Raw genomic sequence first — 27491 nt, forward strand, 5'->3', positions numbered from 1 at the left:
CCAGACTGCATTCACTAGTCAGATCAACAGGATCTAATCAGAGCCGATTGAATATTTTCTTCTTCCTTTTCCTCATAAGCAAAAATTAGTTATTGGTGGACAAAATCAACACCTTGATAAAGATCGCACCGACGGGTCCTAGTTAATACCAAGATCTATAACAGCAACAAGGCAACAGATATGTGGAAATTAAAAAGCCAAAAGCTTACCTTCTAATTTTGTATCTGGGTTCGATCGAATGTGATGATTCTAAACTGTACACGATGGCTGTTTTGATTGAGAAGACGCCAAAAATTTTCTCTCAATTGATCAATCTGTCTCCACTGAATGAAAACAATTTCCCTGGATTTTCCAGCTAAATTCAGCATCTGGGTTTGATATGAACTCACAATGTGTGCCAGTTTTGGTTAAGTTGCTTCTTCCAATGTTTCAATGCACACATGCAACCAGCAGCAGTAAACAGCCCAAACACAGGGAGCGCCATGATAGTTGCATTCCCAAGATTCCTATAATACCCACCCTGAAAATGAATAGAAATCAAAGGTTTAGACAGGTTCCATTCGTCAAATCAATAGAACTACAACAAAAGACGGAAAAACCAGTGTAAAAACCAACTGTATCGTCCCAATTGGTGCATATATATATATATACTCATCAATCTGGATCTTCCATCACATCTGGGAGAGGCCATAGCCAAAAATTGTGCTGATCAGATATGCCCATCCTTCTGATCAATTACCTGGTTTTGCGTGGTCAAAATCAGTTATGAGAAACGGTCCATAATACGACTCCACTAGTCGGGTAAGTTCATAATATGACTCCACTAGTCAGATGGTTACGATCATCCAATTGGGACAATTTTTGGGCTATAGCCCACCCAAGAAGTGACCCATCATAGTCAAGATCAACAGGCTTATGTACTAACCGGATGGTGGCATCATTCTTCATCTTTCTATTACTAGGTAACTAGCAAAGTTCCTCACAAAGACTAAAAACCAGAAACTATCAATGAGACAATGGTCCCTAATGAAGATATATAAGCATGATAAATGACACTTAGAGAACTCTATTTAGTTTATCCTGATAACTTCATGAAATGAGAACCATTTTTTCAAGGTGGATAAATTTAGATGAAAGAACATACTTGGATCAGAACAAATAAAACTGCAGCATTTGCAGGCGCCATAGATACGCTTATCATCCCTGCACGCAACTCGTTTGGTACAAGCCTGCCGTAAACAGTAAATGCAGGAGAAAGATTAATTTACCACCACCAATAACCACAATTACATAAAAGTGAAACAAGAATTTTGGCTTTACTTGGTCCTCAATCTTGCAAGTGAAGGTAAAATTAGGCCAACACAGGCATGGAAGATGCAAAAGAGTGTTACAAGAAACCCAATTTCCTGCGAATACAATTGCACGGTTTAAACTCCTTAATCACCTCGACAAACTTCTGTATTGTATCATAAAGCTTTTCATCCACCTATTCAAGAAAGCCATACCTGATAATCATAAGCTACTATAGACAAGGCTAGGCCAGCAAAGATGAATGCAAATATAAGGCAATCCTCCACAGGAACTGATAATGGCCCGTTAAGGAACCATGGGACTGTTGTGCTCCCGAGCATTCTTGCGCCCAGTAAACATGGGTATATCATTGCTAAATGCACCTCTCGCCCATCGGCCTGCGGCCACAATAAAATAAAGTGATAAGAAAGCTTGAGCTTACTCTTAAAGTGCAGATCTAATCACCCCAAACAAGTAGAGTTAGCAGAATTACATACTCAGCATCATTATAAGGAGCTGATTCAGGAGATAAAGCAAAGATAGAATGCAAGTTGGTTGAGCTAAGGATTTTTCCTTTTTTTTAGGGAAAAAACCCTAAGGGGCCGTTTGGATATGCGGATTTTAGAATGTTGGATTTCCTCAAAATAATAGATGGGAGACGAGAGGAAGGAGACCAGCCATCATTTCCTGATTTCGCGCCCTTCTTTCCGTCAGCGAGAGGGTAGGAGATCATCCCATGTTTCCAGGTTTTGGAAATCTAAGGATAGGGAAGAGATTTCTAAAACCTGGGTTTCTTACTTAAAATCCAAGATTCTAAAGAGAAGTGAAACGGACGGTCTACTTCTTCTCTTGTCTCCCATCCAGGATTTTGAGGAAATCCAAGATTCTAAAATCCGCGTATCAAAACGGCCCCTAAAAGATGGAGCATTCACCATAATAAATTCTGTTAATCACTAGTGAGAGTAATAAATAATATTAATCACATACTTGACTAGCTGAGAAATTTTCAAAGGACAAGTAGAAGATACTCCTAATCTATGATTTTGTGCGGAAGATTTAAGGGAAACCTGTCCATAAGGGAAACTTGCCTAAAGTGGCAGGCATTCTAACCAAAGGCTTCCAAGAGGTGAAAAAATGTAGATGGACCGGCCTTTGACTTCATCACCGACACGATCTTTGTTATGCCATGATGAGTGGTCCATAGTTACTATGAAACTCCCTTTGGGTCATCCCTGAAAAAACATGCTTGAGTCTGGCTTTATGGGTGTTTCCTATTTGGGAAATCTATTTCGTAAATTAATTTTAGCAGTAGGACGTAGCTCTTTTTCTATTTAACAAGTTCTTTAAAAAACAGTAGGACGTAGCTCTTTTTCTTAAGATTAATTTTAGCATTTTACATTTAACAAACATAAAAATTCAAAATTATAAAATTTAAGCAGTGAAACCCTATTTTCATAACAAATTTATGCATAAAAAACACATGAAAATATTCTTATAAAATTTCCCCCTTTTAAAAGAGGTTTTATTAATAATGTTGGAACATACATAATTTCCTCCTCCCAACAAGAAAAAAGACCTCTGAACTGACTATCCATCAAGAGGTTCCTTACAAGTTAAATTTACAAAATTTACAGAATAGAAGATTTCATGAGAGAAAGAGAAAGTCCATCTCTTTGGTAGTTGAAGATCTTTGATCTTTCTCATAGAGAACTGATTAATTTTACCCTTGAATTACAAATCATCCTGCCCCATACATGTTTCTTTCAGGGGATCATTATAAATTATCTTTCAAATGGGAATCTTTTTGTTCATATGCATTCTCCACCCTCTAGGAAGATCATTTTCGATAGATGAAAACTTTATTGTTGGATCTTCATGGAAACACTTTACAGACCGGATACTTCCAAATCCAAGTATTTTGAAGTACCAAATTTGAAGGAAGTCATTGAGGATATCCTTTTCAATCCAATTTAATTTCACCATTGGATTATTAAAAATGGATTATTTGAGGAAGATGCTTCGTAATCCATGTATTTTGAGCAGTTGGATTTTCAAGTGTCTCCAGAGAAGTTCATCTTCAATCCAATGCATTTCCACGGATTTCAAATAAGGATTATCCGAAGAAGGTCCTTCTTAAACCATGTATTTTGAACCATTGGATTTTCAAGGAAGTCACTTCCGGAGATCATCTTCAATCCAATATATTGCCATCGTTGAATTTTCATAGGACTTTCCAAAAAAAATCCTTCCTAATCCACATCATTTACTTTGTCATTCTTAGATTCCCATGCAGAATGAGCTTGAAGTCAATAAAAATGGGTAGCCTTCAAATTGATAGGAGCGATTATCTGGATGTATATTGGGGATACGTTTTGTACATTTACAACTGAAAAAACTGAAAGATCGATCGACGCTATGGTTTCTAGATCTATTGATGCAAAGATCTGAAAATTCCTCAGATCTATTACTTGAATGTTAATAGGTGAAGTGATAAAACTTCACCATTGCGCGAGATGGAAGTTAAATATGAAAATAGAGATTCTGAAATTCCACGGAAGCTTTCAGGCTAAGGAATTGATAGATTGTGGAGAAGTAGCAAACAAGGCGTGTTTTCTGAGCTAGAGTCGTCCCGTACAATCGGATACACAACAATCTCAACACCAATCAAGGAGGTTGAGATTCTACACCCGTGTCCAGAGAAACAGGAACCCGTAATGATCAATTTGGGTTGTACAGAACCAGGACAAAGGTCAACTACATCTAGTCCTATGATACAAAATCAAGATAGCAGCTAAAGGATCCAATGCTTCAAGTGCGGTGAAGATAGACACAGCTCTTCAGATTGTTGGAGAATGTCAAACATTCTGTGGATAGAGGAAGACAACTACCAAATGAAGAAGGAGAGTTAGAATATGGGGTGGGTCATGCGAAGGAACTAGATGAGGTTTCTGAAGAGCTTAGTTTAGCACTTTAGCCAACCAATCCTCTTATATGGCAGTCATGGGGAACCTCTTGTCATCTGGTCGAAGAGGATTGGTTGACGACGAATATCTTACAAACCACTTTTACTAGTGGTGGTAAGGTGTGCAAGATGATTGTCAACAGCAAAAGACATCATTTCTCTCTGTACTTCAAATTATTACTAAACAACACCCACTTCCTTATAAGCTTTCATGAATTTAGGAGGGAAACGAGGGAAAAGTCAATAAATGTAGCTTGGTTTTATTTCTCATCAGTAACAAGTATAGAGAGAAGATATGGCGTGATGTTATTACTATAGTTGCATATCATCTTTTGCTTAGTAGACATTGGCAATATGATCATATGAATCAAGTCTCTAACGTTGTCTTAGGTCATAGGGTGGTCAATTAGGTGTCAATTTCCATAGTTTCGAGTCATCTTGGTCTCTATTTAGGAGCCACATTTATTTTCGGAGTCCGTTGGATTGTCCTATCCAAACGGTAGTTAATAGAATCAATGCTCCCCGACAGGGGCAAGGATGAGTCGATACGTTAGTAGGTTCGAGTTCATTGTTGCATCTTTGATCAGGATTGAGCGCAGACTAAGATATTTGTTGAGATGCTTAGCTAGCGAAATACCATCAATGGAACAACTCTATCCCAGCTAGAGTCTACCTACCATGGTTCCTTTACACACTCCCTTGATACCACTTGTGGCCATAATATTTCACACCGAAATCGTACCCCTTTATCCTACCCTAGGAGACGTAGTGCTGGGGCCGAAGACTTCATTCAGTATAAGGAGGTACAACAAGAGGAGTTAGAGCAACTGCGAGTGAGTAATGAGAAGTATGAGATGATTGTTGACAAGTTTCAAAGAGATCACTTCAACAGCATGAGGGCTCTAGTGACAATATTTTCTCGATACAATTTATTCACGATATTGACGATCATATGACGAGATGCGCTATGGATTTCACAGGAGGTACCTTGTTCATTGGTGAGGGTGTTATCTGATTGGGTGTTTGTGGTTGGATATGGTTCAGCTACGAAGAATTCGTGCGGATATGTTTCAGCATAAGAAATACTTTTTTGATTTGATTTATTAGTATTTTTATTTAGCCTAGATGGGGGGGGGGGGGGGGGGGTTTCCATGGCATTTGCATCCTTTTTAAAAGATCGCATACTTCTTTACGAAATTTCTTTCTCTAGCTTGGTTACATCTCTGCTTCCCAAAGTCTCAATGTTCTGTCTTGCACCACAATGAGTTTAAGAGAGGTTACATGAACATACCTTGCATTATTTGTATCTAGTAAGGGCAATTAGGCCCTTTGACCTTGTACCCAAATTGTTAGACGTACACGTACATACCATGTATAGATCAAGCTGCAAGGTGGTCATTCATTGGCCATTTCAAAAAACAAAAAAGGTAGTCATTCATTGGAATGTTGAATGCACAATACGAATTCCCACTTCTTGCGAGTATACAAAAAAAACAAGTAACCAAAAATTAACTGTACATAAAATGTATCAGTCTACTCTAGAACACTTATTTTTACTCAAAACACTACTCAACAAAGTGAGTGAAGAACCTTCACTTCCAACTTGTCAACATGACAATTAATGCGTAACTCTCCCCACACATTGGGAAAACAATTGACAATTAGACTTCACTTTCAATTACGGTGTGATGATGGTTTGCCTCGAAGTAACTTGCCCATTATAATGAGACAATCAACTTCAATATGCTTGGTTCTCTTACGGAAAACTAGATTTGCAGCAATACAATCAGCACTTTTATTTTCATATAGTCCTGGAATCACCTTTGATAAGGTTCTACCTAACTGAGAGGTTTGGTCCAGGATAGTTCACAACATTTTTTTTTTAAATGGAGGATAGTTCACATCATGCAAGGCTCACATTTTAATTCAATAATTGATCAAGATACAACACTTTTACTTGAAGCATGACGCATGACGCAAAGACAAAACCAAGGTTTTAAATTTAGGTTTCAGTTTAGCTAGCCACGAAAATGGAAACATTTCGGATAGAAATTCTATAATTCACGGAAACGTATGGAAACATATGCAAATGATAGAATTTTAAGATGAGACTTCGGGAAATGCAAGAATAAGCACAAACACACACTTAGAAACCATCACATAAGCAATACAACTATCCATAATGGTTTAACAACATTGAACACCTATTCATGTGTTGTCGTGCATGTCTCATAATTCAGTACCAACCACATTTCACATACAATTCATATACATAGTTATATAGAGGAAAATGATTGTGCGCTCGAGCGCATATAGCTTATATGCACTCGAGGGCACAAAACTCATGTGGGGCCCACATTGTTAGGATGATCCAAAGCATTCATTTGAAAGGCCCTTACATAGATAAGGTGTGTACAAAAAATCAGCTCCATAGGATCCTCCTAACCCATCCAAAAGTGGAGGGCAAAATGGACGGACACTGTTTGTCCACAAATCTGCACATTTTGCCCTCCACTTTTGGATGGGTTAGGATGATCCTATGGAGCTGATTTTTTGTACACACCCTATCTATGTAAGGGCCTTGCAAATGAATGGTTTCGATCACCACAAAAAATGTGGGACCCATGTGTTAGGGCCCTCGAGCGTATATAAGTTTATATGTGCTCGAGCGCACAATCATACTCCTCATTTATATATAATACGTACGACAGATTTCACATGCAATTAATATAAATATAATTATGTAACACATACTGATATAGCATACCACTAATATACATACGGCTTTCGTTTCAGTATATAAGTTTAGGTTTCGCTATGCTTTTCAGTGGGGAAGGAAATATAAACATTCAGGTCATTTCATGTCAGTTTCGATGGAAATTTAAAACCATGGACAAAACCCAGACCTTGACACCAATATGTAACACAGTAACACCATTTGTTAGTTCCAAACTATGAGTTGTATTTGATTATGGACAATAAAGGATATCAATACTAAAGTTATGCAGTTTACCTACTATCATAAATAAATTAATAAAAAATCAGTCAAGATGAGAATATATTTTATAGAATTTTATTTCTAGTAAGAATATACCACTATAGTTGGTGCCCATAGAATCCAAAAGATTGTCATGGCAAAATGAAGGCATCCTTGCGCCCATGCCAATAGCCATATCCTTTTATCTGTAAAAAGTAAGAAATCAAAAAATAAAATAAAAAGATGCAAAATGATGTCTATAATGAGTTTCTGTGAATAATTTAATTTAATATATAGATAGACAGATATAAGCCAAATGGACCAAAACAATTAAATAAATGAATAATTTACATGAACAAAAGTATTTGAACATTTTGCTAAACACTTGCCAAAATACATCTTTCATGGGGATGCATCCCTATCGTAAAATTGGTTGATGTGCATAAACATAAAAAGACATAACATAGTATTTTCTTAAGGTTTCTTATTACAAATTTAATAGGTTCGCTCAAATTGTTTTCAAACATTGTTAAGAACTTGATCACGCGCAACATACAAAAACAAGGCAGACAGGGCAACTTGTCCAGATCAGTAAACTTTAGCGTGTTTTCTATGTCCCCTATTTTTGCTTTTATGGCAATTTTGTTTCATTGTGGTGTACTCCTTCAAATTTAAGGACTATTATTTCATTTTCTTGTAAATTTAGCTGTCATATTTGCCACAATAATTATAATTGCAAGGTGCCATAGCTACAACTACTTCCAAAAGAGAGTGCCATCTAACATTATATCCTTTTTGAATGGTAAAGAAGTATATTAATAGAGAAAGAGGGGGGAACCTAATGATCGAGGTGGCCTCTAAATACACGAAAGGAAGTCAAGAGGTAAGCAACCAGAAACAAACTACAAAAATAAAGACATCAATGAGGAAGAGAGTCGAAAAATTCCAAATCGGACCAGCCTATCATTATCACTATTAACCGATCTTTTCATGTGCAAAAACTGAAGCGAGTACCTCTCTATTCGATCATGAATCTCTTTGATTACATCCAGAAACCTCCAAGGATGAGGGCTACTTGGGCCCATCCATCTAATTACATTAAGAGAATTTCCCTCAACAATCAATCGTGCCAGATCGACACTATCAATGAACCTGATGTTGTGCAATACCACCCTCACTTCTGCCTCATTAGAGTCCTCAACTCCAATTGGGCTAGAGAAAGTCAGTCTAGTGGAGTCTGTCTCATCTCTAAGAACACTTCCCGCACCAGCACATCAAGGATTGCCAATGCTCGACCCTTCAAAGTCTAATTTACCAAGCCCGGATCCAGAGGAGACCAACGGGGTGAGGGTGCTCCATTCGTCTCCTCGCTATAGTAAATCTCCCTCCAAAGCCATGTTTAATCATAACTAGATATATACTTATAGCAAGTCAAGGTCTTAGCCCGCATGATAGTTAGAGATAAAATATTCATGAAGATATAATAAGGTCCTTTAGAAGAGTTTTTTGAAAACACGAGCATTCCTCTCTTTCCATATAACCCGGATGGTAACCAACAACAACACCCTCCACAAGATTCTCCCTTGGCAAGGGAGCAAAGGACCAGCAGTCCAAAAACTCGGCAAATCAAGAAGGAAACACCCACTACACCCAAACATCCTAAGAATGTCCTTTGCAAGAAAATATGATCTGTTGATTCTCCAACAGCGCACAATGATCAAGAATTAAAACCTTCCAATTACTAAGGTGGTTGACCGTCATAATCTTACCCAGAAAAGCTGCCTATCCAAAAGCACACTCTAGGAGGTGTAGGAATAAGCACGCCAAATTACCCAGAGGAGTTCCAAATCCAAACCCTTTTGTCACTTTTTTCTTTATGAATTAAAACCTTCCGATTACTAAGGTGGTTGACCATCATAATCTTATCCACAAAAGCTGTCTATCCAAAAGCACATTCTAGGAGGTGTAGGAATGAGTACGCCAAATTCCAATAGGAGTTCCAGATCCAAACCCTTTTGTAACTTTTTTCTTTATGAATTAAAACCTTCCAATTACTAAGGTGGTTGACCATCATAATCTTATCCACAAAAGCTATCTATCCAAAAGCACACTCTAGGAGGTGTAGGAATAAGCACGCCAAATTTCCCAAAGGAGTTCCATATCCAAACCCTTTTGTCGCTTTTTTCTTTATGAATAAGGATTCTAACACATTCACGGACAAGGCTACCTTGTCAATCTCCCTATCAAAGAAATTAGCAGAACTTTTCCTTCCAAAATATATGCCCATCTACACACTCAACTAAGTCTTGGACTTTACTTCTTTAGTTGTGGTTGCAACATACAGATCGGGGAACATCTCCATCAAAGGCACCTCCTTGAACCATCTATCCATCCAAAACCTGATCTTATCCATCTTGTGTGTTCTATATCTGATCCCTTCTAAATATTTATGCTTTCATCCAAGGATTTCCCTCCACATAGTCAAACCTAACTCATGTATTTATCGTCTGAGATCCAGTTTCCTTGGCAAGCTCCATACTTATGCTCTATGACTCGAGACTAAAAGTAGTTTCTCTCCTCCCCAAACCTCCAAAGCAACTTCCCAAGCAATGCCTTATTCATGCCCCTAAGGTTTCAAAAACCTAAGCCCTGGACCTTCATGGGTTTACATACTTCTCCCACATAACGAGGTGAAACTTTCTCTTAATATATGAATTCCCCCAAAGAAAGATCCTCTGAAGCTGGTCAATGCGTTTTATCACTCCTATCAGGGACTTGAACAGGAAGAAGAACTATATTGGAAGGCTTCCTAACACCAACTTAATAAGAGTGATCATGCCTAGCGAGATGAGGTTTTGCTTCCACGAAGATAGCTTTTTTTTCACTTTTTTGATAATCGAATCCCACACCCTCTTCTTCGATTTCTCTTCGCATAAAGGTAGGCCAAGATATTTCGTAGAAAAATAATCCACAGAATACCTTAATAAATCCGCAAATCTATCTCTTTCATCATCAATGAGATGGATACCGAGCAACTTCGACTAGTGGAATTTGTACCTTTGCCCTATAACGACCTCGTAACACCAAAGAATAACTTTTACGTTCATAACTTTGTCCTCATCTGCCTTGCTAATGAACGGCCTATCATCAACATATTGAAGGTGAGTAATTTCTAGCCCTGGGACCTGACATGAAATCCTTCTATGAGACCACAACTTCTTCCTTTATCGAACAATCCATTGAGGGTTTCAGCAATTGTCATGAACAGGAAAGGGGATAATGGGTCACCCTACCTTAGACCCGATGAGATTTAATGAACCCTTTTGGAGAACCATTATCAAAATAGAGAAGCAAGTTGAAGAAACACTTCTACTTATCCAAGCTCTCCACCTAGCCCCAAATCCCATACGCCCCATTAGGTAGTCAAGGCATTCCCAGTCCACTCTATCTAACACTTCTCCGTGTTCAGTAGTTTGCACACGATACCCTAGTACTCATTTCTAGAATAATAACACACCACCGCATTTGCAATCTAAGCCTTATCTCAATATCCGTTGTCCGTGGATAAAAGTAGATTGATTGATGGATATGACTTTATACATCACCTTCTTCAACCTCTCTGTCAAAATTTTAGCCAACACTAGTTATAAATACTCCTCACCAAACGAATTGGACAATGTCTGAAATTCTATTATGCCCTTCAACTTTAGATATCAACACAACGAATGGTGTGCCCGTACTCTGCCTAACACCAAGCCTCATAGAAGGACTTAAACAAGGCAAGTAAACAAGTCTGAAAGAAAGGAAACAACCATCCAGCCCCGGTGGTGTGGTCTCCACTCAAGGAGAAGAGAACTTTCTTGATCTCCTCTTCTTCAAAAGGCTTCTCTAAAAAGCTTCATCCAGCTCATCGAGCTTATTAAATTCAATTCCTTTTAGCTTAGGGTGACACCCTTTCTCGGTACAATATAAAGCCTAATAAAACTTCATAATCTCCTTTGATATAAACACTGTATCCTCATAGCTAGATCCCTCTATTTGCAACGATAAAATCTTGTTTCCCCTTCTTTTGGCACTGGTGATCCCATGGAAGTACGATATATTTTTATCGGCATATTTTAGTCATCTAGTTCTGGATCTTTGTCTCTAAGAAATTTCTTCCTGCATTACTATCCTGTTATACTCCTTTAGATTTCCCCTTTTTCTATCACTTCCTCAACACCGGCTAAAGTTCTTCCTTTTAATTTATCTCCTGGATACGAAGTAGCAAACTGGACTTTCTTCCTTCCAGCTTTCGAAAACTATCCCGATTCTGCTCCTTTAACTTTTTCGTCACTTAGCGAAGCTTTTGACCTATCACCACATCAACCAAACCTGAAGTGTCAGGTTCTTGCAACCAACCAGCAAACCTTTCGTTCATCTTGAGAGCTTTTAACCATGCTAACTAAAAGCATAAGGGGATCGACCCCCCATGATTCCAACTGAGGGTCTAATAAAATTGGGCATTGAACAGAGACAGTCATCACCATGGCACTTTGGCTTGAGTCGGGGTTAAGGGAGCTCCACTGAGGTCAAAGCAAAAACCAATCTAACTAGATTTTACTTTGGTTTCTAGACCAAGTAAACTGGACTCCAATCAGGGGAAGATCAAGGAGCTCATTTCTATTCAAGAAGTCAAAGAAAGCCACCATGCTAGGAGCTTAGGCGTACTCCTGCTACTTCCAGCCCTTTCCTCAATAAATCTGGTTACATTAAGATCTCCTCCTATGCACCATGGGTTTGACCATCCTTTCTGGTCAAAAACTCCTTTGCTTTCTTTTTCCAATAAATGACAATCTTTACTAGTAAAGGGGAAAGAAAAGATAACTATGGTAGCAGTAAGGATTGCTCGAAGCACGACATGGTTCGAGATATGCATTCAGATGTAAATTTATAAAGGAGAACCCAGTCTATTTTAAACTCATGCAAATTGTTTCAATACCGTGATGAAATTCCAAGCTTCTCAAAGTTTCTAAAACAAACATAATCCAATCTTCCAATATGTCTTGAAACCCCAAATTAGGGTTAATCTCGTCAATCCCAATAGAGATCAATTATATACGACAGTTGGGATCTCAAGATCAACACTTGATCTAGATTGATTCAATCTGAACATTGAATAACAGATCTGACCTGTTCATATTGTCTTTATAGATGCACCTATCAAAAACCCTCTAAAAAACAAGCAATCAATTAGTTAATAATCACAAGAATTGATGACCTTGAATTTCGAACCAAAGCGAATAGAGAAAGATTAGAGAATATCTTGAAAAGATAGAAAGAAGAGAAGGATAACCGAAGGCCTCCCACATTCACACAATCAAGACTTCCCATCAAGATAAAAAATAGAATAAAATATATCCATAAGCAAAGTTTTTTCATTCATATCATATCATCATAAGAGAAGAGTGCTGAGGCTGCATATATATATATATATAAGAGAAGCAACTTGGCATCTACAGAACTTTATGTCGAGCCCCCTACAGATAGAATGATATCCTCATTGTAAAACCACAAAGAAGTGCTTGGAGGTTAATCCAGCAAAGAAGCATGGATGATTCATATCCCACTGAGACACCAATATCCCATCTCATAAATCTGAAAAGAAAGATGTTTATATAACATTAGTCCTTTTTGTTTGAATGACGAATATTTTATTAAAAAAGCAACTCAAAGACCGAGTTGGTCTAAAGGTACAGTACAACTCAAAAGAAGAAGAAAATAGAAAGCAGAATCAGAAAAGTGTAATAAAGAAACTATCAAGGCGGTAAGTGGTCTAACAATTCAAAAAAAAAAAGCAGACTCAGAAAACAATACACTCTCAAGGTGGTAAGTGGTCTAACAATTAAAAAAAAAGGGTGGTAAGTAGTCTGGCAGTAGAATCCCCTCTCTACCAGCTTTTGATCTCGACAAAGCATTAGACTTCGAGTTAGACAACCACCACACATGAAATATCTCTAAATCAAGTCCCTCCAAAGAATACCGAATCTCCTCAATGGCCTCCATAAAGCGCCATAGGAATGGTGTCCCGTCTCTCACCCATTTGATCCCATGATCAAGTGTTGCAATTGGTCCTGCAATGCGCAATGAACCCCCCTAAGAAGTGCCATGACATCTAACACAACAGCATTCTTCTCGGCTCTCACCCATAGGGCCTGAAAATGCCCATATCGCCTCCTTGTTTGCATTTCTTAGTAATCCCCCAATACCTGCCAAGCCAAGGTTACCAAGACTCAAGCCATCAAAGTTCAGCTTCAACCTCCCACGAGGTGGAAGGGTCCATGCGGACTTAGCCCCCGTGCCCGCCGCACGACAGCGAGCAAAAACTAATCCAAATTCCTACGAAGTCACCGAAATCCCACTGAACAAAGACAGTATTGATGCCCACTGGACAACAACCGAGAAGATTGTCTTTGTAAACTACTCACACCAATGGATGTACCATTGAAGATTCTCGTATTCCCTTCCTTCCACACGATTCACATAGTGACAACCAGGAATGGGCTTCACAAAGTCCTACCTCTAGAAGTTTAAATTTCTGGTAGGGGTCCAGCCTAACCCCAGCTTGCCCATAAAAAAAAAAGTCCTTCCAGCAGAAGATCAAGGGACAAAACTACACGACTCAATATGACCATCGATCTGCTCAGGAAGAACCCAACACTCTCCAAAGAGACCAAAGAAAAAGTGCCACAAATCACGGGTAAAGCTGCAATGATGCATAAGGTGGTCAATTGATTTGGCGTCGGATAGGCATAGGGCGGTTGACAATAATCATTCGTGTGTTATGAAGATGATCCATCAGAAGAATCTTATTAAGGCATGCGAACCAACACAAGGCGTTTATCCTCAGATGGGAATTGGTTTTCCAAACGATCTGGGAAGGTCAGGCATTTATCATCAGATGGGAATTGGTTTTCTCAACCATATGGGAAGGTGGTGACTGATGCCCTAGGGTCAAATGTTCATAGAAAGATTTAACGATGAAACGACCCAATGGATTCCATTTCCACGCTCTTTCATCCAAACCCCTATGACTTATGTTAATTGGAATAATTCTTTCTTGGAGAGAAATGAAATCATCCATTGCCCAACCGAAGAAAATTCTCTTGAAGCTTAAGTTCCAATACACTACATCATTCACTCTGCAAAGAGAATCAACCACCAAGATGTCTTTACAGGAAGCCACATTAAATAACGATGGAGAATCGTCCCTTAAATAGTTCTCCCACACCAATTATCAAACCAAAACCTAATTCTCTCTCTATCACCTACTCTGAAGTCTGAATCAAATTCCTTTCTGAAAGAGTATCAAGAATTTCATGATGTTTCTACAAATTTGTAATTCCTTATCCTCTAAATTCATCAATAGGTATCCTTTCTCCGTGGTCATATCCGTTTATCACCTTAATCACCCTTCCACACAGCAGATCTCTATTCTCGCCAAATAAAGCCATTTCCTAAGTAAAGTCTTATTCATTGTTTTAACCTTTGGATCCCAAGGTCTCCCTATCGACAAGGCCTAGATACCACACCCAAATTCACCAGATGATACTTCTTTCTTCCTTGCCATTCCATAGGAAATTTCTTTGGAGATGTTCTATTAATTTAATGACAGAAGCCGGACAGAGGAAGACCAACATAAAGTATAGTGGTAATCTAGTCAAAACCGCTTTGATCAATGTCATTCTCCCTCCTAAAGAAAGCAAACCATTTTCCAAGTGGAAAGTGTTCTTTCCACTCGTTCTATCACCCGGTCGCACAATATTTTTGAATGTCTATCAATTCATAGTAGAAGGCCTAAATTATGGGAAGAGACCCCCATCTTGCACCCCAATATTTGGCTTCCCAATCCTATTCTCATAACTACAGACTCGACAAACTTCACTTTTTGACCAGATATTACTTCATAAATCGGATACCCACCTTGAAATTTTTAAATTTGTGAGGTCTTGAATTGCTGAATAACAAAGTGCCACCCTCATATTGGATGTGGGATACTTCTATCTCAGGACGTCCAGTATGGAATCCTTCATTCAAGCCTTTTATTTTTATTTTTATTTTTTTGAATGGTTCAATCAAACCTCCTGATTTAGCCCTCTCCATCATCCTACTCAAGAATTCTACTAAATTTGTGAATAGGAAAGGTTATAATGGTCTCCTTGTGGAAAGACTATAGAAGTTTTGAAGAAACCTTTGGGAGATCCATTAATAAGGATCAAGCATCTATTTGACGACTAGGTTTTAAATTTTTGTTTTAGTTTCGGTTCCGGTCGTCATGGAAAAGAAAATGTTTCGGTTTCGGTTGGAAATTTTGGTGGAAATCCAATAAAATCAAGGAAACATATGAAAACATATGCAAATGATAGAATTTAAACAAGAAACTTCAAGAAATGTTAGAATAAGTACAAATACACCTTAGAAACCATTACATAAGCAAGACAACCATCTTTCTTTTTTTTTGAATGATAGCAAGACAAGCATCCAAAATGATTAAACCATCAAACACCTAGTGACAGGCAGTGTCGCACGTCTGATAATTTAGTACATACCAAATTTCATATGCGATATAATATACCACTATTACACTTACAATTTTAGTTTGTGTTTCAGTCATTTTAGTTTCGGTTTCGGTTTCGGTTGGGATGGAAATGGAAACATTTAGGTCGTTTCGTGTCGGTTTCAGAGGAAATTAAACCCATGTTTGACGATCTCTCTCCATGTAGTTCCAAACACCATTCTTGTCATAATGTGATCATGCATCTCCATTCCACCCTATCGTAGGCTTTTTCCATGTCTACTTTGCACAAGACTGCTGAAATAGCCGTTAGGTGGTAGAAAGCAATGCGCTCAGTTGCTAGCAATGCGGCAATGCGCCATCTAAAATATGCCCGCCTTGACGAATGTGCAACGTAAATTAGAAATTATCCCTTGGAGAGCCAATTAGAGTGTGCATGCCAACACTTTTGCAAGAATTTTATAAATACTACTCTCCAGACTAATTGGTCAAAAAACTTTTAGTCTTTCTGCTCCATATTTTTTGGGGGTGAGGATGATAAATGTGGCTCTTGTGCCTCTTCCATATTTTTTGGGGGTGAGGATGATAAATGTGGCTCTTGTGCCTCTTCCATATTTTTTGGGGGTGAGGATGATAAATGTGGCTCTTGTGCCTCTACCTAGAGTGCAGCCTCCAAGAAATTCATCAAAAACCTGCATGATCTTTCTTTTTATTCATTCCCATAACAACTGGTACAAAGCCAAGGAAGAAAAAACTAAAGAGAAAACAAAGAGAAAGTTAGTTAGAAACCCTAACTAACAACAAACGCAACATGGCACCAAAAGCCTATATAATGTTGGGACTACTCAAGAACCTTTTGCGATAATTCCCTACCATATTAGGGGTTACTAACCAAAAAGAGAGAGAAAATACAAATGTTTCCTATGTTTTTATTTTTAAATTTTTGTCATATTTGCTCATACTTTTTTATTAATTCGCTAGCATTATAAAAACAGCCGCCCTATTCATTCTCTTTAATCAAACACCAAGTATGAAGATGCAGATGTACTTCATGTTTAGAAGAATAAATCATGGAAAAAAGAAATAATTCATGCAAAAGATGCAATAGACAACATTGGCATGATCTCTGCATTGAAGATGTGGATTCTTACCACTGAGAATATGTGCTGAAAAAGCCATCTTGTAATCCCAGATGTCAGATTTTGGTGGACTTCCATTCCATTCTCTACTTATACAAAAAATGCATATCATTGTCAAAATGGAAGCCGCAGTGAAGGGGGAAACAATTCTGTTTTCTATGTCCCCACCAACTACAAAATTTGCAAGCATTTGGCTACCAATGAGAGATGCGGACTCAGAAAGAGTCATTAACCAAAAAGTATCACTTAATAAATCTTGCATGTCACCTAGCTGCAAAGAAGAATCAGTCATTAATACATATAGATATATTTACATAAGGGAAATGATATCAGCACAACCATACTTTGATATATTCGCTAACCCATCTTGTCTTTTAGTATTCAAAGAGCTGTCAAAAGGTTATTACATTTCCCAAAGAGAAAAATAGTTGGGTTCGAGCATATATCAAAATAAGTTTGTGCTAATAACATTTCCCTTACATAATGCAGGTCAAAAGCAATGTTATTTAGCACAAACCTTTGCATGTTCAGCTACCATCCATGATTCAAAACTGAACGAGAATACTGAAGAGGCAAGCGCCAAACAGATACTTGGTATCCAGATACTTGGATGCTTGGTCACACGCTTCAAGAGACCTACAAGAAGGTGGAGGATGCAAAATAGCATACAAGCCTTCTTATGACCTCTAAAAATACACCAGCCAGTTGTCAGAATTTTTGTTTCAAGGTCAAGCATGAAGATTTGAATTCGATAAATTGTTGAGATGATAAAAGAAAATTCCTTAGTATTAAATTTCTCCCCCACAGTTACAAGGACAAATATCTAACAATTCACATTATCTACATAATAATACACGTCCATTGAATGTCAAATGACTGGTTAGTTATAAACGACAACAATAGAAAACAGAAAAATAATTGGTTCTAACAAGTATTTACATGATTACATCTATACGCGGGTGCCCGAATAAGTCATCAAACACTTTTCCAGGCAAGCTTCACGAGAGTAAATCGACTAATATTCTCCACGTGACAAATGCCACAATTTTCCTCCTACTAGGCATGCCCACGAAGCCCCATGAAAGACCGTGATTTAAGAATTGAGTCCATATAATCTTTTTTTTTTTTTAAATGACCATATAAACTTCTAAAAGCATTTCTCTACCACTTGGAATAATTTTTTTTTATTTTGAGAAAAGAGAAGGCAACGGCAAAGGTACTAAAAGGCTCTAAGTGGGGCATGCAGTCTCGAATTCCTGACAGACAGCAAGATAAGCAAGCACCTAAAATATGCAGAAAAATCATGAAGACAGAGTAACTCCCTCAAGGCTAATGGAGTTCGAGAAGTTAAATGTTCGATCTGGATTTGCGTCTGATGTTAAAAAAAGGTTTACATGTTGTTAGCCTTGTAATTTGTTCATGATAAACAACTCATACTCACTAAGCAAATGTTGTGAAGTTCCAAAGAACATAGACAAACCATGAGGGCGACCTGGCAAAGTATCTCACTTAAGAAATCTGTAGACACCCCATTTTGATCGGACCCAAGTTCGCGTCGCTTGTGCAAAACCTACCCAAATCAGTGAATTAGGACCCCAAACTTCATCCTAAGTTAGGTTAGGATCCCACCAGGGTCCCTGCAAAATTTCGTCAAGATCCGAGCACGTTTGCCTAGCCAACGAGCCGGGATAGTGAGCGTAGTGCGAATCCATAAGAGTGGCGATTTAGCTAGAAAATTGGGTGTGCTAGAGCCTGAAAAGCCAGTTTAAATTTACCATAAGGGGCTGTCTAGGAGGATATGCAGGTGTGCAGATTAGTGGGTTACATAATCAGGGGGGTGCATTATCCGAGAGCAGGGCAGTTTCGTAAATAAGGAAGATTCCTTTCTTCCTTTCCAAGTAATGATTAGAGCCTATCTAGATTAGTCGTGGTTTAGGGCTTGGATTAGTTGAGATGTCCTAGGTGGTTAAAAGGCCCTCAATCCCCACCATTGAACATAAAGGGGATTTGGAGGGTTGAGATCAACTTCTAAAGAGATATTTTACATAATATTTCCCCCCTTTGCTTTACCAATCAGGACCACCTTTGTTTTTGGAAATGGTAGTGACAAATACCCCATGGGGGCTGCCCATTGAACAAAAGGGGGTTGAATATATTATTTCTATTTTCTCACCCGAGCCACCCCCTTGGCTGTAAAAGGGTAGTTATAAATGCACTAGAGGCGGTTGTCCCTGTAAAGAAAGGGGGATCGGAAACACAATTTTCCCTTAAAACCCATTTTCGTTGAGAAAACAAGGGGACGTCATTTTTGCAAGAAAATCAGAGAGCGGAGAGCAGAGAGAGAAGAGGATTGAAGGAGAAGAAGGTGGCCATTGATTCCGGCCATTCTCCGACCGATCATCACCACCATCTCTTCCTCCTTTGCTTCTTAAGATCCCCAATTTTTTCATATCCTCTCTTCACACCCACCATTACCACCATCTTCTTCTCCGGCTCCATTTTCGGCCGGAATTTGGCCGACCCTCCTCCAGTTCCGACCATAAACCCACCTCCATTCACCTAATACCCATCATCTCCACCTCCCGAAATCCAAATCCAAGGTCACCGGCATCTTCCCCAACAAGCCTCTTCTAATTTCACCCAAACCCTTCTTCTATCTTCCCCATCCCTATCTTCTCTACCACCCAAACCCCCTTCCATTATAAAAAATCTCCACCACTCAGATCCACCTTCTTCTTCATCATTTCCACCAACACCACCTTCAATCATCATTTCCATTTCTCCAAACCCACCTTGAAACCCATTAAAACCAGCCACCATCTCCGGCCAAATCCCACCATCTTCTTCTTCTTCTTTTTCCCTTCCCACCATCAACCAGCTAGCCACCACCACCAATCAAGACCACCATCTCCATCTTCTTCTTCATTTTTCTCTTCTTCTCTAAAACCCAAGACCCAAACCCATTTTCTTAACCCCAACCCAACCCGAGCATCATCAGCCACCTCTGCAAATCCACCTCTACCCTAATTACTACCTTTAAACCCATCCCCATTTTCCGTAAAAAAAAAAAAAGAGAGAGAGAGAACCATTGCCCAAACCCTTCTTCTCTATCTTCTCCGGTCATTTTGCCGGATTCTATCAATTTCAACCTTCTCCGGCGAGAATCATCATCTCCGACAACCTTATTCTCCAGCAACTCCACCAGTGCCGAGCATCTTCTTCCCCGCCGCATCCAATCGCTCCGTCGTCTCCAACGTTTGTCTCCACCCCCTCCTTGGCGGTTGTTAGCTCCAAATCTACAGAGAAGGTAAGCTTATGTTGTTGTGCTTCTTTGATCTAACTTTATTCTCTCCCCAATGCGCTCATGAATGTATTTTACGATTATCTTGATGGCCCTCCTTTTGAACACTTGTCTATCCTTTGGTTGGTTTGATTTTTGTTACTTAGAGGTTGCTTGATTTTCATTTTTTTCTCCTATTTGTTCTACATATGGTGTTCACTTTTGGGAAATACAAAGTTTTATCTCCAGGTCTTGGTTTTTACGTTTTGAAGATCCAAAGAGCATTAATCAGGAGCATCATATTACTGATGAGTTTCGTTTGGAAATTTTGATTTCAGAAATTTGCCGAGTTTGGGTCAAGAAGAAAACTCTTTTCTCCAACTTGGTTTTAATGCCTGCATGTCTAAATAGCATGGTTATGTGCTCTGTCTCTTCCCTTGCCTACTAGAAGTGTCTCTCAAGTTAGAGTCTGAATTTTGATTTGGGTTTGTCTTTATAAAAATGATGAAATGAATTTTCCCAATCTGGTTTTGTCTAATTTAGATTATCAAAAATCTGTTCAAAAGGAAAAGACAAAGTGGATTAGTATGATTGAAACGTGGCAGTGTCCTTGCCATTGGTATAAAAGAGGCATACTGTTTCAGTCCTTGAGAGAGATCATATCAGTACAACCATATATTTTATTGCTGCTACATGCCCTGATTATAGTTTAGCTCAATCTCTCTTGTTCTTTGAATTAGTAGCAGCCCTCATTTTGCTGAGTAACCATAGTCATGCCCAAATAGAACTCTGAATCTACTTACTATTCAGGTAAAAACAATATGTTCAGTTTGTGTTTTGACATGACAATGGTGGCTCTCATGCTACAACATATACCTTAGGATCCTGTTGAGTGTGAGGATGACTTAAAGCTTTGGCGTTTGAGATTATAAAATGATAGTCCACTCATGAATAGAGATTCGTGCAAGTTCAGATCTGGTTTGGCTATATAGCATTTGCTATTGATTTTTTTTAGGGAGTTAATTATATGAATTTTAGCTTGGAATTTTGTTTGTGCTTCATAATCTCGTTTGAAATTGCGTGTGGAAGTCACGATTTTCATGGCTGAGTAAATTCAACTGGCAATGATAGTGCCTGTATAATTTGTTCATTATATGAATTCTCAGAGTTCATTATGCGATTTTCATTTTTCTTAATAGAAGTTCTAATTTGTTTGGCTTGGTGAAGAAAGGTACCCAGTACAATTGTTAAACATGATAGTGCCTGTATTAATGCCTTCAAGTTTGTGATATTAGTACTCAAAGGTGAGCATAAAATTGGCTTGTCATTTATGTTTAATGATCTTTTGTGGCTGTGTTAACGGATGGGAAATAAGATGAGTTACTGTGTGAAGGACTATGGTTGTGTTGAAATATTCCTTGTATGGTCATAAGCTATGTTCTATTAATTTCCAATCATCCATTCTATTTTCATCTGGACTTGGGTCAATTTCCACTCGATCTTGGCATTTGAGTTGAATTATAGGATGTGTTTTGATCTAACTTTGCTATAAACCCATAGTTTCAGGGGTGTCCTTTATTTGATTCAGTAAAAAGAAACCTTGAGATAGTGGTTTGATAACACTCTATCTTCATTCTCAGTTGTGGTGTCTGAATTTCAAAGATTATGGGTCTAATAAATAGTGATGCAAAATTTCATTTCTCGGACCAATCTAATCCTGAATGTTTGTACTTTTGATATTCATGCTTTAGGTCCATGAGTTACAAGTGATATTAGTATTTTAAGCTGTCATTGATATTGTGTGGATATCATCTTTGATATTGCACAAGGCTTTTCCTTTTCCTGTGTATGTGTCGTTGTCGGGAAGATAAGAGAAGTTGCAGTGTATAGTTTGAGTACGATGATATATGTGTTGTGTATGTAGTAGCCCCAATGAGCATGAGAATGTGTATGCGTTGGGGGCAATCAATAAACAGGGGAGGAATGATATGTGAATATAAATGTACAGGTTTGAGCGTGAGAAACTAAGATATAATGAATTGACAAATGTGTGCAAGTGCAAGATGTGAACTATTGGGTTGAACCTATCCATGTAGAAGTGTGTTCGTATAGTTGACTCTTCTCTTTGAAATGTCATAACTTCAATGAGTAATTGACTCACCTATACTTTATTCTTTATGAGAAATAGTATATGATTCATCATATTTAGATCACGTGGGATAGAGTGGCATATTCTTGTTCATTTAGATAGGTGCTCATGCATAGCATATCAAGGGAATATCTTTGTTGATCGAATTTTGTATTGATAGTTGCTCTGTAATGCAAGCATCCTTTTTCCCATAGTACTATTGACCTAAGTAAGGGATGTGGGGTTGGAGTAATTCTTTCAATTTCAGTCAAATGATATATCCCCTGTTCTGATACTGTATGGAATGTAATTGGTGATACAACTTATCAAAAATGATTTTCACAACTTAGTAAAAATGGTTTTCATTGATATATATTATATTTTGTTGGAGCATTTACAGATTATTTGTCTTGATCTAGATTCTAATCACTTGGATTTGCTTCGATGCCAAAGCTTTGTATCTTAAATACAAGCATTCTAAAGTTTTCCATCATCTTTTAAGTTAGAAATTTCTTTTGGTCAGCATATGATAGAATGAATATATTCAGTGTGATCTTTCATTTATTATGTTACAAAAGAGAGCTAGACGAGACTTGTTTTTCTTGTCTACGTATTTCTTCCAGTTGGTTGAATCCTTATGATGATAAGATAGTGTAAGTTTTTATTACTTTTTCTTTTATTTACTATGATAAGAGGAAAATACAGTTCGGGCTAAGTCATTGGTTATGGTAAATTTCTGCGAATTATATGATAACTTGTTAGTTAACCTTGATGCTTATAATTCAAACCCCTTCATACCATCAGGGCCTTAATCGATTTTGTATATTCATTAGCACTTGTTATTCAATGCCATATTCTGCGTAAATTAGTTCAGCTCATCTACTTATATTCACAGCCAGTGTTTTGTATTAGTAGCTTAATCCATTTACTTGTACATTGATATCACATTCATGTTCTGTTGAGTAATAAAAGGGTCATCTAAAGCCCTCATTTAGGAGACCAATGTGGTCTCATTAGAGAGTTATACTAGGAGACACACTCTGTCTCTTTAAGGTGATCCTCCTTTGGAGACAAGCCTTATCATTTAGAATCTCCCTCTTTGGGAGTTCGCTTTAGTTTAGTAGAGAGTTTACCCATAGGAGGCATGCCTTGCCTCACTTATAGAAACCCCCTATTTTGGTGGCTTTATTATAGTCTTTGACTCATTCATCCTTTGTTTTGGTGGCTTTATTAGAGAGTCTTTGACTCATTCATCCTTTTGGTGGTTTTTCTTAGAGAGTCTTTGACTCATTTGTCCTCTTAGTGGTAGTATTAGAGAGTCTTTGACTCATTTGTTCTTTTATTGGTATTATTAAAGAGTTTTTGACTCATTTACCTTCGCTTTTGATAGTGTTATTAATCAGGAGTTTCTCCTTAGTGTAGTCGTAGCTCTTCTTTGCTAGGGACTATCTCAGTCTAATAGAGCTTTGGTTGCTTGAGATGTTAGATTGTTTTCAGTGTTCTTGGGACATTAGCTTCCCCGGTTTAGGAGTTTCCCCTGTTAGCCCTAGGGTTTGGCCCAGGGTGTTGCTTCGTGTGTTCCCTTATGTCTTTGACCAAAAGAGTAAAATCAAAAATTAAAAATCCAAAAATATTTGAAACATTTTAAAAATCCAAAAAACATTAGAAATTCAAAATCCAAAAATACTTAAAACCTTTAAAAATCCAAAAAATATTGAAATATCTTAAAATTCAAAAACATCAAAAACATTTAAAACACCAAAAGGATTAAATCATTTGGAGTGTTAAGTTTTTTAGTGGTAATTAGGAGAGTTCGTTTCGAACTACGTTGGCTTGATCCTCTTCCACGAGGTACGTAGTGCAGCTTGGGATCTCTGTCCCAAGTCCAGCCAAACTTTGTAAATAAATCATTCAAACTCTTTAAAAAAGTATAAAAATATTTCATAAATCTGTTTTCGAAAAATCTTCCTCTGGAGTTTAGGACTTTGTCCTAGATAGAGACTTTTAGAGTTAGGGTTTGGTCTTTGTTTTGTTGTGTGCTTGTTTGTGCTTATTTTAGAGTTAGGGGTTTGTCCTAGAATTATAGGAACGCCTCCGTCCGGTCAGTTGGCGATCCACATCGCCGATTGATGACTAGAATAGGATGCGCTAGTCCGCCCTTTGTTTTCCTTAGGAAACACAGCCTAGTTACACATAGGTTATAAGAACCACCTACATTAGCTTAGGGCTAACCTGCATTTAGTTAGGGCATATAGGGTGTCCTAAAATCGACAATCTATTGGAATTTAAATAATCGCACAAAAAGTTTTAATAACTAGTCTGGTCTTTTATATCGAATCTAGGATAGAGGTCTAAATGTCTTAGGCATCATAGTTTAGAATAGGTGCGAAGAACTACGTGACTCTGATTCTTGTGGAGGCAGGGATATGTAGGCTTCTTTGGATGAACATTAGACCATCCAAGGACTCGGGTTAAATCGTTTAGAGTCTTAGGATTTATTGTATTGTCATGTTGTGTATTTTGTTGTGTTTTCTTACTTTCTTGTACAGACTTTATACCTTTAGCAGTAGCATGCATGTGTTTGTTCACCAGAACTTAGACACCAGTTAGGCATGACACTCATAACCTAGCTATGCTTAGGTGACACTTCTTTCATTATTTTGTGTGCACTTATTATTCCATAATCGAGTCATGCATGTTTAGGTAGACGTCCGCTTGAGGATATTTGTTCCCATTTTACATGATTTTCGCTCAAAACTCTTCAAGGTTAATAATAAATGGCATAAGAGACCAAGTGCTTGTACTCGGACGAATTGGAGGTGATCTTCGGACCTTCTCCATTCGTAATCGGCACGAGCCTATACATATTTCTGGTTATCCATTGCACAGAGCATATTTGTTTTTGGGGTTCCATGGCCTATCCATGGATGGCGACTCTGAGTTTATTTTAGGTATGTCTTGGTTTCGAGCCTTTGCTCCGGATCAAGACATATCCCTTTCTTTTTATATCGTCACTCGTGCTATGCTATGAGGGTGGCATCCGTTTCGAGAGTTCCTTGGTAGAGCTCTCCTTCACACGTGGATGATCCAAGAGGCCGTTGGGGGCTCGTCCCCCACCTCTCTTCGGATCGGGGTCCACACCATCTAATGGAGTTCAAGAGTCCCATTTAATCCAAATTGTCATCCGCTAAGACCTAGTACTGAGCTTCACTCTAGATGCTAAAGAAAGGACGTCCACCTCTAGCACTGAAAAATACTAGTTGGCCCATGAATGCAAGGATGACATGTCCTACATCATTTGAAATCATACCACCAGTCACACTCAATCCTAGGACATTGTGATAGGAGGTATCCTTTACCTTCAATGTGATATAAGCCAACAATTTTTATCTTCCTATCCATATCACTACTAAAAGAAAGTTCACAACTGCAACCACCCCACAGGATTATTTCCAGCGTGATAGGTAAAAAGTGCCCATGTACCATCCAGTAGAGGCACTCTTTGATGGCTAGGAAAGCACATATGTTGCATCAGTACGGATACGAATGTCGGAATCCAACAAGGGTTTCGAGTGTCAGACTTGACAAACCTAAAAAAGAAAGATTCGCAGATTCGCTAAAATATTCAAATAAATTCTCAAAATTTAATTTTTTAACATAATAATATGGGTGAAACAAGTAATATATTGAAATTTTTAATCGAATTAGTAAATGCAATGTTTTATTTTCATATGAACAATTTACTATTAGGATGGATAAAACTCAAAACATGTGGTAATTGTAAAGTTGTGGTAGTAGCATTCAGCAAAAATAGATAAAAGAAATCTAGAAGTATCGTAGAGGACCCTAAAGTATTAGAATTTGACAGGTGTCCGACATGAGTATGTTGCCCATTCAGAAGAATCCATGTAACATGGAAATCACTCTATTTAATTACTCCCGGGACCCAAAAGCTCCTGGCTGACATTGTAAGCCAGATGAGAATATTAACTGGGATAATTGGTTTCATTGCTCAAAATGCTAGATAGTAAACTCATCTGCCTTTTGTTGTTCTTGTATTTGACCATCATTTTCTTTGACACATCAAATTTGTCTGGTAGCTAGAGACCAGAGTCACTTGTGGACGAAGCATTATTCTTATCCCTTCTTATGAATCTCAGCCATTTGAATTGAAGTTTCAGTTTGGAAGTTGAAATTTTGCAGATGGTAAAACAAGCATCTCAGGTCAAGTACATCTAAAAACTTCACATGAATTGCATTTTCTCTATATCATAGTCCTTTCTCCTTTGAACTGAACTTTAGCAACATCAATGATGAAATTATGAGTAATCTGATTTAGACCAATGCGTATAAAGATGCCAATTGAATGAAAATCTAGAAGATCTTGTAGATAACTACACATTATTCAGAAACAAAAACATACAAGAGAAAAGAAAATAACACTCATTGAAGGAATATTAATAGAAACAACTCAAAAAAAAGGAAAAAAAAAAAAAAAACCAGTCAACTTACATCAAATCAGAAAGCAACCCTAAAAAGGTACCAACAAGGAGCGCAGCGGCGCATCCCACTGAGAGAACCACCACCATCTGCTCCCTACTAAAACCATAATAACCATACTCAAACTCTCCCAATACTAATCCAAGCCCTTCAATTACTATAAAACAACAACAACCAAAGAAACAATGAGATGGGAATTAGAGATAGCAATAACCGATCGTTTATTTTCGATCATACCCACATCAGAAAAATGGCAAAAAATGAACAAAAATCAATGATGAGGGAGAACTAACCTGAACCCAGAGAATAAACAAGCAAGAAACGCCTTTGGAAACGCAGAAAAGGGGATTGAATGGTCGAAGAGACTAGACCCAGATCGACTTTGGTTGAGTTATTGGAGAAATAAGGGAGAAGGAAAATTGAGGCCAGAGATGAAGAGAATAGGAAGAAATACAATAGGGGATTGGGTTCCCAAACTAAACTTTCTATCACGACGCCCATTGGTAAAAGATGAAGATCTCAAAAAACAAAAATGAGATGAGTTTGAGAGAAGCATGTGAAACGGTTACAAGGTCTTGAAAGCCAAATCTTGGGGGAAATGAAGAAGGAAGTTGGGAGAACTACTAATCTAACGGGCGATTGGAAATCAACTAGAGTCTTG

At 38.0% G+C, this 27491-nt stretch overlaps 1 protein-coding gene across 2 annotated transcripts; it reads right to left on the reverse strand.

The window, feature by feature from the left end:
* Positions 1-37: 37 nt before the first annotated feature.
* Positions 38-27491, reverse strand: LOC143875787 (Major facilitator superfamily protein). 2 transcript variants are annotated; one of them, XM_077377390.1, is made up of 9 exons: positions 27124-27489; positions 26843-26987; positions 17440-17608; positions 16935-17193; positions 7347-7435; positions 1506-1688; positions 1321-1406; positions 1145-1229; positions 38-520 (listed from the first exon to the last, which is right to left on the reverse strand). In XM_077377390.1, exons 1-9 carry the CDS (start codon positions 27329-27331, stop codon positions 386-388), a joined length of 1359 nt encoding a protein of 452 aa, XP_077233505.1. In that variant the 5' UTR covers positions 27332-27489; the 3' UTR covers positions 38-385. The 2 variants fall into 2 exon arrangements, with proteins under 2 accessions (XP_077233505.1, XP_077233506.1); XM_077377391.1 differs by lacking the exon at positions 38-520 and adding an exon at positions 588-739 and having other exon boundaries at positions 27124-27491.

Source organism: Tasmannia lanceolata, unplaced genomic scaffold (genome assembly GCF_043159265.1).
Source record: "Tasmannia lanceolata isolate RefF3 unplaced genomic scaffold, GAP_Taslan_0.1 ptg000004l, whole genome shotgun sequence".
Classification (NCBI taxonomy): Eukaryota; Viridiplantae; Streptophyta; class Magnoliopsida; order Canellales; family Winteraceae; genus Tasmannia; species Tasmannia lanceolata.

What these genes read in the sequence shown, in the direction of transcription:
- LOC143875787 (XM_077377390.1), bottom strand. Translation starts at nt 27,331, where the DNA reads ATGGGCGTCGTGATAGAAAGTTTAGTTTGGGAACCCAATCCCCTATTG. An exon ending in TTCAGCACATATTCTCAGTG is followed by an intron (nt 7,436 to 16,934) that starts GTAAGAATCCAC and finishes TACTTTTTACAG; the next exon opens with ATAAAAGGATATGGCTATTG. An exon ending in TATGGGCACCAACTATAGTG is followed by an intron (nt 1,689 to 7,346) that starts GTATATTCTTAC and finishes TTGTGGCCGCAG; the next exon opens with GCCGATGGGCGAGAGGTGCA.